The sequence below is a fragment of the Gamsiella multidivaricata genome (genome assembly GCF_025024155.1).
Source record: "Gamsiella multidivaricata strain RSA 2152 chromosome Unknown BC939scaffold_124, whole genome shotgun sequence".
In the NCBI taxonomy this organism is placed as follows: domain Eukaryota; kingdom Fungi; phylum Mortierellomycota; class Mortierellomycetes; order Mortierellales; family Mortierellaceae; genus Gamsiella; species Gamsiella multidivaricata.
In genome coordinates, this window is record NW_026251832.1 from 35,359 (window position 1) to 48,191 (window position 12,833).

Below are 12,833 nucleotides of genomic sequence, written 5' to 3' on the forward strand. Positions count from 1 at the left end.
CGAGCGAAGGCACGTCATTGGCTGAGCTCGTTGAGGGGACCGACCAAAAAAAAAAAAAAAAAAAAAAAAAAAAGAAAAGCGCGCATGGTTGCGATGTTGACCATCGACATTCACATCCCTCCCTTCTGCTTTCATCATTCGGCAATAAATTTCGCTCGTTAATCCCGTTACTACTCTCTCAACTTTTTTACTGCCGCAACTGGTTCTTAAAAAAACAACAACGTATTCGGTTCTTATTCAATTGATCGTATCGATACTATCCCTGGTCGCTCTACACGTCGCTTGAAACCACCCGTCGGCAACCCCCACATATGAATCAGCCTATCTCAATAACCGATACTTTAAAGCGCCGTAAGTTCTTATGGACTGGACATTGGCCTACATGAAGACCATGTAACCATCCCAAAAATTGTCTCGGGCTGCCTTTGTTGCTGTGTGCCATTGGGGACAGGGGGGTTGATGGGCAATAAGTTTGGTGGGTCTCACTCAAAGTTATTGCTCCTTTTTTTTAGGATTCCTGGAGGCTATTGACAATGCCAAGGTGGAACCAGGTCGCTACAAGTACGTGATTGTCGATGCGCGTGCATCCGAGATCATGACCTCAGCCGGATGTCACTTGGCTGATGTCTTGGCACGCGAGGGCACCATGTGTAAGTGGGTCTTCATCGTTTTAATGCTTGTTTCTATTTCGAGAAGGAGGGGGGGAAAAGCAAACCAGGAAAACACGGGCAAAGGAATAAGAACAGCCGATGGAGCCTTTGCTTGGTCTTTCAGCCCTATTTTCATCGACATTGTCATTGTATCATGAAAGTCATTTATCGACCAACCATGGCCTCCTGACCTGGGATTTTTCTCCACGCGTTCGTTCGTCTTTCTTTGTACGAAAAAAAAAAAAAAAAAATAGATCTGGAGAATCTGGAAAAGAGACGTTCGCCGTCTGCCAATGTTGAGGCAATCTACTTTGCTATGCCAACAGAGGACTCTGTGCGACGAATTATTCGCGACTTCAAGACCGGACGACCTGCCACGTATGCCGCCGCACATTTGTTCTTCTTAGCAGGTAAGAGAAGTCTTCTTTTCGGCTATGCAAATTGAACCGTACTGTTTTACAGTCAGAAGGTTCATTAACTGATAAAGGGGTTTTCCTACTACTCCACGGGATATAGCCATGGACGACAAAACATTCGATCATCTGCGGGCATCAACAGATGCAAAATACATCAAGAGTTTGAAGGAGCTGTTCATGGACTTTTTCGGTACGAGAGCTCAAATCCTTGAAGACTCTTGCAGATTAGATCGAAGCAGGTTTTTTTTTCTCGGCACCGCTGCAGAAGCTCTAACGTGCAAATCTTGTGGTGTCCACGGTTAAACTCATAGCCGTCGAATCAAGGGTGTTTTCGTTGGGAAACAGGAACGCGTTCTTCAACTTGTTTTCGCCCAGCATCAAGGATAGGAACCAGCATTCTGAGATCAACTCAATTTCCAAACAGGTACTGCATTACCTTTTCAAGACTAGAGCCACCAGGAGCAGAGGCCTTTAGGAGCGGATTGCATGGTTGCATGGTTATTAACAGCCAAATGTTGACTATGCGTGTGTTTCTAGCTGGTCTCAGTGTGCGCCTCACTTCAAGTCAACCCCATTGTATCATACTACCGCTCTTCCGAAATCACCATGCAAACTTCAAAGAACATTGCTATGACTGTGCAGACAGATCTGGATGAATATTACAAAGGACAACCACGCATTGGAGTAAGTACTCTAATCACCATGGATCTGACGAGTTCACTGCCCGAAACAAGAGAAAATTGTCGCTGACCAGATCATTTTTTTCTCCTTTTTTTTTTTTTTTTTTTTGTGCATATAGTTCAAGCAGCCGCAACTGGTCATTATCGACCGCACAGTCGACCCAATTACCCCTATCCTGCACGACTTTTGTTATCAGGCACTGGCAACGGATTTGTTGTCGATCAAGGATGGTACCAAGTACGAATACAGCTCGTTTGGTCAGGACGGACAGCCATGTGAAAAGGTTGCGGTGTTGGACGAGAATGACAAGACGTTCACGAAGATCCGTCACAACCATATCACGGACTGCATCAAATTCTTGAAGAGTAATGTTGATAGCTTTGTGGCCGATGCCATGACTAAATCGTAAGGACAGTGTCTTCAGTGTAACTGGTCGTTAGCGAGGTCTGGACTATGAGTGAGTTACTGATATGGGGGGTTTCATGCTGTATCTCTCTCTTCAAACAATTAGGACGTCTGGAAATCAGTTGGATGTGATCAGGGAGCAAATGGCAAAGTTGCCTCAGTTCCAAGAGAACAAAGAGAAGGTACTTGTCGACTACTTTGAGCATCTTTTTTTTTTTTTTTTTTTTTTTTTAAAAAAAATAGGGTCAAAGTTTGTTGGGTACCAATACCCCCCTAATGATTGTTGCTGTTCTTTGTATCGTATAGTTCTCTGTGCACCTGTCGATCGTGAACGAGTGCTTGGAGTTCATTAAACATAACAAGCTGGTCGACATTTCCGTATTGGAGCAATCCTTGGCGACTGGACAGCTTGCCAGCGGAGAAATTCCCAAGTCGTTTGATCCTGAGATCGCTGTGTTCCTGGATGATAGTAGTGTCAGGTAGGCAGGCTGACGCAAGATGGTGTGCTGGAAACGGTGGCAGGAGGTATCAACTAATCATCATTTTGGATATTATATATTTTTATGCCTATAGGATGGTGGACCGTCTTCGCTTGCTGATGCTGTTCTTCATTACACAGGCGGTGCCTCAGGACATGCGAAACCAGCTCTTCCAGCTGAGTCGGTGCAATTACGCCGATCGAGAGATCGCCAACAATCTCGAGTTTTTGGGCGTCAAACTGGATGTGGCGGCACCACCCCCTACAAAGAAATGGTGGATCACAGAATTGCTGAAGAAAAAGTCGGTGACTGAGGATGATATCGAGTACGACCTGCCGCGCTACTCGCCTGTTATCAAGGCCATTATCGATGTACGTCTCTCTCTTTTTTTTTACGTGTGTGTCGAGATGATGTCCTGTGCCTGCAAGCCTGATAATCGATCAGATTATTAACAACCCTTTTTTTAATTTTTGTGTTCGCGTTCTTTGCAGGGAGTGGTGAACGGAACATTGGATCGAGATCAATACCCATATACCTTGGCGCCCGATCAGCTTGAGACAATCCAGGCCCGCAAGACGGTCCGATCTCTCCGATCAGCACAACCGACGTTCCACCACAAGGGTCGTCGTAATGAACCTCAAGGACGGTTGATTCTCTTTATTGCAGGAGGAGTCACCTATACCGAGATCCGCATGGCCTACGAATTGGCTGCCACACACAACTGGGATATCTTGATCGGATCGACACATATCATCACGCCACCAACGTTTATGGAGGACATGCGCATGTTGAGGAATGGACCCCCACCGCCACCTCCACCCCCACCACGTTCACCCTCACCACCTCCCGAGCCTCCGGTGAAGACCAGTGCCGGCACTGGCGGTAGCAATCCGTTTGCGAGTGTCAAGAACGTGTTTGGTGGAGGAGCTCCGAAACCACAAAAGCAGCAACAGCAGCAACAGCAACAGCAACAGCAACAGCAGCAGCAACAGCAGCAACAGCAGCAACCCCATTTGCCGCCACAGCCTCCGAGACCGACGGGTCAATCGCAGCAGCAGCATCAGCCTCATCCGTCGTGGTCGAGCGATTCCTCCAAGGTCAAGGAGAAGCTGAAGGGGTTCTGGAACGAGTTTAAGTAGAAGAATGATAGAGACTTACAATGTCAATTGTCTAAAGTATACGTGTTTTTTTTTTTTTTTTTTTTTTTGGTGGATACCGCGCCGCGCGTTTTAATAATAAAAAAAAAGACCTGGTTTTCTAGTCTTGTAGTCTTGTAGTCTTCTGTCATGGTATTTGTGGTACCTTCCCTTGGGCGAATGCGTTGCTTGAAGCCGATCGTTCCACGGAGCATTTTTTTTATATTATTTTTTGGCTGTTGACTGTGGGCTGAATGAAGAGCGGAAAACATGCACGTGAGAATGATGTCATTTGGGGGGCATTTGTACCACCCAATTACTCAGGAACAGGGTAGGAAGCAAAAGAAGTGCAATGCCCCCTTCTTTCGATAGACTACGAAAAAAATGGAGCGATTCTAGGATTCAGAAATATAGGACATAAAAACACGGATGTCAAGGAATCAGAGGGGTCGCCGCAAAGGCAACGAATTGGACGAACGCCGTTGTTCCTAATTTGTCACGTCGTATCGGATACTTTCGGGTTCATAATTGGGTAAGGTTTCAATTGAATCTGGTTACTCATACGTGGGAGTCTTTTTTTTTTTTTTTTTTTTTTTTTTTTTTGGAGTGTGTATCTTTATTTGGTGGATGCATGGATATGTTACAAGGGGGGTTCACTTGATGGACTCCTTGGGGTCTGGTTCTGGGCATATTTGGGGGGTCATGGATAACGCTCCCCCCTCTTTACAACCCCCCGGGGTTTTTTTTTCTTTTCTTTTCTTTTCTTTTCTTGGGTGAGAAAAAATAAAGAAAAAGATCTCTTCAGTCGACAAATCCTTCTTAGTGCGAGCCGAACTGGGACTCGGTGACACCCTTGCCCATGGCGGCGGTCGAGGAGACACCACCGCTGACGGTCTTGATCAGGTTATCATAGTAGTTGGCGCCAGACCAGTTTTGGTGAGCCAAGGTCTCAACACCGTTGCTGCGCTCCTGGCGCTGGATACCGTTGACGTAGGCGTACATGCCCTTATCAGCAAACTCGCGCGCAAAGACGTCGATGCCCAAAGCATTGCAATGGAATCCGGCGAGGGTGATGAACTGCCAGGAGAAGCCAAGCTTGCCGAGGTTGGCGATGAAGGTGCGCATGTCGTTGTCGGTCATGCCGGCGGCATCCCAGTTGAAGGAAGGCGAGAGGTTGTAGGCCAACATCACTTCGGGGTGCTTGGCAAGGACGCCCTGGGCGAACTCGGTGGCCTGGGCCAAGATGGGGGACTTGGTCTCCATCCAGAGGAGGTCAGAGTAGGGAGCGAAGGCAGCAGCTCTATTGGGTTTGTATTCAATGGAATAATGAACAATGTTGTTAGTATGAGTTTAAAGGATGGGGGGCGCATAGAAACCCATTAATGATAAGAAATGACACAAGAAACATGCGAAGAGCCCTTCGGATGCGAGTCGAGTATCGGGTGTGTTGGATCGAGTTGGCGGTAGTGTTGCTGAGGTTACACTGATGTTTGTTGATGTAATTCGACTCATCCAAAAGAGGAAGTTGGTCCTGCGTGGGGTAAGCTCCTATTTGTCCCTGGCTTTTGCTGATGAACAAAGATAGGATGAAAAAGATAAAGACAGAAAGCAGTTGTAATTACCTGTTAATGGCACAGCGGGTACCGCCTTGGTATCTGTAGTAGCCCTCACGGGTACGGGGGAGATCCCAGTCCCAGTGGACCTCGGCGCCATAGGACTTGGCGAGCTGGCGGGCCTCGGGGTTGGAGAGGAACTCGGACTTGCTCAACCACTCGTCGACCTTGCTCTGCTTGCCCTTGGCCTTGAGCTCATCAGCAATAGCGTCGCGGAACAACTTGATGTTGGCAGCCTGGACCCAGTTGTCCTCGACAGCCTGGAGATCGTCACCGTTCTTGCCAGCAGCCTGGGCCTCGGCCATCTCGACGACAAGGGGCTTCAGCTTGGGGTTGGTGGCACCGAGAATGAAGGCGTGATCGCGGGGATCGATGTTGGAGGTGATCAGAGTGGCAGCCTCGGAATCCGTGCGGGCGACGATCAAGTTCTCAACGCCCATGATATCGAACTGGACTCTGCTGGCAACGAGACGGTTGATGTGCTCGGAAATAGGGACCAAGACCTTGCCGGCCATGTGGCCGCACTTCTTGGTACCGGCCATCTGATCCTCCAAGTGGATACCGGCGGCACCGCGCTCGACGAACATCTTGGCGAGCTTCATGTTGGCGGTGATACCACCGTGACCGGTGTCGGCATCGGCGATGATGGGGCGCAAGAAGTCGATGTTGGCCATCTTGGTGCGCTGCTCCTTAGAGGCGGTGAGACGGGCCTCGCGCTGCTTACGGTCATGGAAAAGCTGGGCAAAGAAGAGGTGCTCGACCTTGTTGGGGACGGTGTCCATGGGGTAATCAGCCAGATCGGGACCGGGCTCGTTCGAGCTCGAGGCGGTGGAGGAGCACTGCCAGCCGGAGACGTAGACGGTCTCGAGGTACTTTGCCATCTGAGCGACCTGGATGGGGTCAAGGGCACCAAAGGTGTGGGAGGCGGTGCCGTTCTTGCGGTGGTTCTTCAAGAGCTTCCAGAGCTTCTTGGCCTGGATGTTGGAGGCAAATTCGGTCTCGATGTTACCGCGCTTCGAGACGATGGACTCTGCGGAGTAAGGGCGGGTGATGAGGCGGAAGCGATCGGTGGCCCACCAGGCCTTGACCTTGGCGACCTCCTCCTGGAAGTGCTTATCCTCGGCGTCGACGAAGGCAGCGGTGGTGGAGTTTTGATGAACCATTGTGGAAAGAGAGGCTGTTGGTGTTGCTGCTGGTCTAAGGGGGGTAGAGTGGGGAGTGCGAATAGATCAAGGGGCGAAGAAGAAGAGGACTGGGAGGAAGAGAGGCAGGGAGGGAGAGGATGATGTGGTTGGAAAGAAAGAGGAGAGAAGAGGGAAAAGAAGGACGGGTGGAGGGGATCAAAGAAGGGGCGCCCTTTTATATGGGCCCTATCAGTCATAGTCATGGTCGTAGTCATCGTCATGATCCCCCTGCCCTGACGTGTTGCTGTGGATCGAGGCGAGCGAGTGCGGGGTAAGGCTGGCTCAGGATGAATATGGACATTTGTGCCTGCGGGGTCAGGCCCAGAGGGAAACTCTGTTTTACTTTACACGGGGGCCAGGATGGGCAGGGCCTGCACAGTCACACCGGCCCTGCCTGCAGTAGACCCATGCAACTTTATCCGCCTCAGATCCGCAAGCATGTGAAGATGTTGGGTCGCTCGCTAACCGCACTCATTGGCCCACTCGAACACGGACACACCCTCCTTTCCCCTCCCCTCCCCTCCCTTCCTATAATCCTATAAACAACCCGAGGAAACAACCCGCCGGAACAAAGAAAATAAACTTGGACGGACACCCTTTTGCACGGACGCGGAATGCCCAAGATAGAAAGGGCATTTTCATTTTCAATTTTTTTTTTGTTAGATGACACATCTTCTTTAAATTGTCGCTGTTGGTCGTCCTGCTCGCTACTGTCGCTTGTCCTTGTCGTGTGCATCTGTCTGTGCATGTGTATGTGTATATCTGTTGTTGTTTGATCTTCATTCCTCTCTCTCTCTCCATCCTCCGTCCCACCAACACCCTCCCTCACACTATTACTCACTCCTGCCGTCTGTCTGCTTCACTATGGCTCATAGTTTGCTATATCCGTCCCCAATTGCGCCAATCCCCACATTTTACCATAAGAGGATGCTTTGCTTGACTCTTTGTTTGTTTGGATCATTCACACCACAGGGTATTCTCAGAATGGGTTTAAGCGATGCAAGGCACACCTGCATGACTTTACACATCCCTCTATCCGCTAACGTGTCTTTCCTGCGCATACAAACCGTCCAGGTCGCCTAGTGTGAAAAGGAAAAGCGAAAGGGGGGCGGAGGTGTATCCATTATGACTAGAGTTGACACAAAGCAGCTATACAGCTCCACTCCTTGAGAAATAATCAGGGACCTGGGCGTAGAAAAAAAAAAAAAAAAAAAAACCGCTAAAAGTGTGAATTCAACTAAGCACTTCAAGCCGTGACAAAGCAGATTAATTGTTCCGACAAACATGGGGGAGAGGTGGGTATTGTGCTAATGGGGCTCAGTCTTACACTTTATTCTTAATATTTGAGAGACGGCAGCAGTGATAGCAGCATAGGACACTCGGCTTTGAGATATGGAGTCCCATTCAACTGGACATTGGTAGAGTAGCAACCGCAATCGGTATTGGCCTTGCAGTATGGTGCTATGGACGAAGAATATGTATTGAATGTAGTCATCCAGGCCTTGCAGGGAGTATGTCTTTGCAAGTATTCTTCTGACCCCTCTGACGTCATAAACCACCATACAGGGGACATCCGCTCCTTCACGAAGCGTGGGCACCTCCGTCCTTCTGGTTTCTTTTGCGTTTGCCCCTTGCCTCTTGCACGGTTTACCATTTTCAAAAATATTATCCACCTGGTCCAGAGCTAACCAAATCAGGCATTTTTGCAATTGTTCCGTGTGCGACATCAAATTGGTGGCGCGCAGTATATATATTTTTTTTTCTGACTACGCCCAGTAAATATTTTACAGCCCGCCTGGTTACTCTTCCTCTTCTCCCTGGAAGGATATTCGCCTTGTCAAAAGAGTTCAACAGCTGCGCTTAATGCCCCTGTATATGTGCTGCTATTAAATATCCTTGCGAACGAAATACCTGTGCTCTGGGCTTTATATTGCATAGATTTATGTCAGCATGTGGACTGTGCCTATGGCATGTCCGAATCAAACTGAAATGGTATTAAAGCCACAAATGCGAAAGAGAGGGAGAGAACTAGAATGGTGATTGAAAGGAGTGGGATGCAATGATAATAAGAAAAGCGTAAGCTTCAAGGCTAAAAGCGTCTGCAACTCGAAAAATAAAATAAAAAAGAGAGCATGAGGATTACGATGAAAGGATAGATAGTTGGGATTATTTGGACGTGGCACATAGAAATGCCACCTATAGTGTGCTTCGTGCTTCACCACCAAGAATAAATGCGGGCACTTGGCATCGACTCTCTAGGATCAGTGCCACCAAATTAACAGCGCATCCAAACAAGATTCATTCATCTATGGATCAGTTGTAAGCGTTTTCAGAACTGTAGTCTAGAAACCCAGTGTGAGCATAGATAGTCTAACCTCAAAGTTGAGAGCCATTTCTGGAGTTTGGTATTCGACAGAAGAGATAATAGACGATCTTTGATTTGCACTCAAGAGACATTGGATACAAGATACAAAGTTAAATTACTCTGTGGTTTTCAACAAAGCCCCGCAAGGGTATGGACCCATCATGATGTTGGATTTCATAACTCGCAATGGGTGTAAGGAACTTTCCATCGTATAATAAATGAAGATACGAAAAAACAAACTATCGGCTGCATGAAGCTTGTCATACGGAAATGTTGGGCCCGCTGTAATGCAAAGGCGGGTTAGAATCGTGACCCTTCGTAGTAGAGCACGCCGATAGTCTACTGAAACAATACTCATTGGAAGGACAATGCAAGGCTCAAGGTGCGGGGAAGGAAGCTTGAGGTGGCAGAAGGAAGAAAGGACGCATTCATGAGCGCGACCAGATCACACTTGTGTTGAGACCAGACCAAATTGCAGCCCAAATCGACCACGTCTGGCGCACGGCTCCTAACATGGGTGCATCAACGCTACATATTTGCATGGCCTAGGACATGGCTATCCAGCATCGTCATCACCCCTACTCTCGCCAATTTTTGCTTAATCGTTGGGGGCGCAAGAACAGCAAAAGAGCAATCGTTGGGGGCGCAGGAACAACAAAAGTGCAATCGTTCTGTGTTGAGCAACCGATCCAATGACATGGTTGGTCTGATTGGAGCATTAAGGTTGCCAGCAAGCAACACAAAGAAGTGCCATCTGCCTATCCATCCATGCAGAAGCAAATAAAAGGAAGGAAAACAGACAGGTCGCTGGAAGTAACTTTGAATACGGAGTACAAATATCCATATCTTATCGGATCAATGTGTGTAGAGTCGGCATAGATCATCGAATTGTGTGCACAAGATTCCGTAACATTAAGGTCCACGCCACGTGGATTTCTGTTCATACAACGTTTGGGAGCGTTTACTGCAAACTTTGACGCGAGATAAATCGACGGCTGAATATGTAACGAAAGCACAAATGATCATGGGCCATGGGTCTCGTATAGGTGCCCATCCAAGCCCATGTCATCCCATGTCCATATCAGCGCCTCTACCCGCATTAAGTTTTACCATGGCGCTTTTTCGTCTGTCGCTGGGGCTCCTGTGTGTGTTCATATAAAAGGTCGGACTCAGTTGTCTTTTTTACACTGAAATATTCCTATTTCTCATTTTTCAGAGATCCATCCGTTACGTCTAATAAAACGACCAATAACACCTACTAGTACAGACCAAGGTGCGACATGGACTGGGCTGCGGCCATAGGATACATTTACATCCGTCAATCACAATGACACCTGGTGTAAGAGATGAACGTTGCTAACTGTAAATCTGCTCTTTTGTAGATGCCTGAATCCCTCAATCCTTCTCAGGAAAAATGCATGTATGTATCAAGCAGCCAGTACCAAGGAGTGTACTCTACACAGAACTTCACGAATGTACTGACGACATCATTTGAAATAGCCGTGCGAGCAACATCGCTACCAGCATGGGCACCCATTCTAATGTCTTCAGCCATGACATCGGTCACCAAGGATCGACCAGCATTGATTCTGTAGGTTACCTGAGCATTTGTCTCATTTTATTTCTGCGTACATTTTATCGCCAAGCATTCAAGCGGTCGCTAACACGGAACCATCCTCAATACTTAGGGCTCCGTGTTGCTGGATGGCAGTTCGAGCACTGGGCAATCCGCCACGGACTTAGGTATTTAACTTGCATTGGTACGATGTTATAGACAGCGATTTTCGTGCAGTACAGCAGATCACCCACCTCTTTATATCATTGTTCACCGTGTAGAAGGACTTCCTGGCCCTCGAGTGACCATTCAAACTGCTTTTGGCAGCATCCACAGCGTCTCAATTTCCACCCTGGACACGAAGGGGATCAAGGAGGTATATATGGTCCAAAGCATTGGATATCAATCCCCCTAAAGCTGCACACGTATCTTGTAAAATGATGACCAACAGAGGATCTTGTTTTCATGTTTATAGGTCGAAGTCTTTGATAATTTCGAGAGATCGTCAATCGACAAGAGGTACGATCGCTGGACATGTAATTGACACCGTGTGAAGTATACATCTTTAAGAATACAAAAATACTCAACGACCTTTCATCCATTGATCTATAAAACACGATAACAGAAACTCTCTTTCCGTCATTCCTGGGGCTCTTGACCAAGATGTAAGTATGCTTTCCATCACAATGGCGTTACATGAATACATGTGTCTGAGGCGTCTGGAATTTACACACTTAATTATTTAACCTTAATCATTTTAGGAGCCCTCTTTGTTTCAACGCGCTGTCTCTAAAGGACATGCCGACATTAGTACTTCTGTCACTCTTGCAGGTAATGGATCTGTTCCAGTAATGGCTAGATAGTGTCGACTTTTATACATATAAAAAAAAAAGAAGTATTGTAGTCAAACTCAAAGGTCAATGTGTCGTACTGAAGCACCTTCCCGTCACCTACTATTAGTGTTTGCAGAAGAGACTTTACGCCCCACGATGGACCATCATGCCAGTTCATTTGTAGCCATTAGAGCTGAAGGCAGCAGCGGCGACTGCACACCGATTTCAACAGTTGTCATCAGTACGGTCGATAAGGTATGGTCTACAGTCTTTGGTGTCGGAAAAAAGGTAGTACTTTGCAATTGTTTACTCATCATAACCCCTCTACTGAATTTGAGAGCAGTTTCCGGACAGCGAACTCTCTGACGACGCCTTTAGCATGGCTGCAACCGATTCAGTGGTCAACAGAAGGAGGTGAGAGTGATAAAGAGCTAGGAATTCGTGCACGATAGCCTTGGCCATGGACGTTGATTACTAACTTCATGATCGCTACTATAATATTAGTCATTGTGGAACGCCCATGTCCCGAACAGCATCGGAGACCGCTTCAGTGACCACCCTCCACTCTGTCGAACCAGAATACCAAGTACCCGCGTACAAGGGGTTTGAGGACCAGGAAGATTATTGGCGCAAGGTGTTCGCGGATGTGCCAGCATCGCTAGATATACCCACTGACCGCCCTCGCCCAGCGATGCAGCCATTTACGGGAGAAAATCATCAAGTCTGCGTCGATGCACAACTGAAGCGGATGCTCACGGACTTGAGCCGTGAATGCGATATGTGTTTGGCCGATGTCCTGATGGTTGCATGGGGTGCGGTGCTTTCGCGATTGTCTGGCCAAAACGACATCGTCCTCGGTATGCATAACAACCAAGCCGGAGACGAGGATAACTCTATGCGCTCTTCATCAAATGTCTTCCCTGTGCGCATCGACCTCTCTGGAGACCTGAACACCACCCAATTGCTCAAACTCGCTAATGAGAGGATCCAGGCCGCAAGGGCTCATACTGATGTGTCCTTCGAAAAAACCACCGACCATGCACAGCCACCAGATCAGAGAAGCCATGCACCGCTGTGCCAGGCGGCATTCCGGTGGGGCGATGGGGGCTTGAGCCATAAAGCGCCGGACACAACCACCGTTCGCTTTGAGCTCGAGTTGGATTTGCAGGAAGAAGGTGACGGGCTTGCTGGGCGCATGCGCTATGCAGCGGACCTTTTCGACAAGGAGACGATTGTCAGGCACGTTGGATATTGGATTGCGATGCTTGAAGCCATGACTGGGGACATCAAGCGACCTGTCACCAACGTTGAGATCCTTTCGCTTGCTGAGAGAAAACTCATGCTCGAGACCTGGAACGAACCATACAAGCAATATCCCGACCAGCACTGCATCCACCAGCTTTTCGAGAAGCAGGCTGCTCAGACACCGGACGCGATTGCTGTGGTCTATGAAGATCAGGCTTTGACTTATGCGGACCTCAATGCACGATCCAACCGACTTGCTCACCATCTCATC

At 48.1% G+C, this 12,833-nt stretch overlaps 3 protein-coding genes across 3 annotated transcripts; 2 read left to right on the forward strand and 1 right to left on the reverse strand.

The window, feature by feature from the left end:
* Positions 1–45: 45 nt before the first annotated feature.
* Positions 46–3,819, forward strand: BC939DRAFT_469018 (Sec1-like protein). The gene is made up of 11 exons (XM_051557970.1): positions 46–351; positions 513–650; positions 905–1,060; positions 1,167–1,256; positions 1,378–1,490; positions 1,604–1,750; positions 1,866–2,152; positions 2,259–2,334; positions 2,459–2,631; positions 2,726–3,002; positions 3,123–3,819. Exons 1-11 carry the CDS (start codon positions 312–314, stop codon positions 3,768–3,770), a joined length of 2,145 nt encoding a protein of 714 aa, XP_051406550.1. The 5' UTR covers positions 46–311; the 3' UTR covers positions 3,771–3,819.
* Positions 3,820–4,370: 551 nt separating this feature from the next.
* BC939DRAFT_469022 (isocitrate lyase) lies at positions 4,371–6,713 on the reverse strand. Its single transcript, XM_051557971.1, has 2 exons — positions 5,390–6,713; positions 4,371–5,067 (listed from the first exon to the last, which is right to left on the reverse strand). The coding sequence occupies exons 1-2, from the start codon at positions 6,541–6,543 to the stop codon at positions 4,587–4,589; spliced, it is 1,635 nt and encodes a 544-aa protein (XP_051406551.1). The 5' UTR covers positions 6,544–6,713; the 3' UTR covers positions 4,371–4,586.
* A 3,543-nt stretch (positions 6,714–10,256) lies between these two features.
* Positions 10,257–12,060, forward strand: BC939DRAFT_510998 (uncharacterized protein; the record flags this gene model as incomplete). The annotated part of the gene is made up of 10 exons (XM_051561098.1): positions 10,257–10,268; positions 10,312–10,520; positions 10,704–10,860; positions 10,960–11,003; positions 11,110–11,149; positions 11,246–11,315; positions 11,445–11,605; positions 11,661–11,731; positions 11,822–11,951; positions 11,980–12,060. The coding sequence occupies 10 exons, from the start codon at positions 10,257–10,259 to the stop codon at positions 12,058–12,060; spliced, it is 975 nt and encodes a 324-aa protein (XP_051406552.1).
* Between the last annotated feature and the right edge of the window lie 773 nt (positions 12,061–12,833).

Coding starts and splice junctions, on each gene's coding strand:
- BC939DRAFT_469018 (XM_051557970.1), top strand. CDS start 312: ATGAATCAGCCTATCTCAATAACCGATACTTTAAAGCGCC. Junction 1,491..1,603: donor TCAACTCAATTTCCAAACAG/GTACTGCATTAC, acceptor GTGTGTTTCTAG/CTGGTCTCAGTGTGCGCCTC. Junction 1,751..1,865: donor AAGGACAACCACGCATTGGA/GTAAGTACTCTA, acceptor TTGTGCATATAG/TTCAAGCAGCCGCAACTGGT.
- BC939DRAFT_469022 (XM_051557971.1), bottom strand. CDS start 6,543: ATGGTTCATCAAAACTCCACCACCGCTGCCTTCGTCGACGCCGAGGAT. Junction 5,068..5,389: donor ACCCGCTGTGCCATTAACAG/GTAATTACAACT, acceptor CAAACCCAATAG/AGCTGCTGCCTTCGCTCCCT.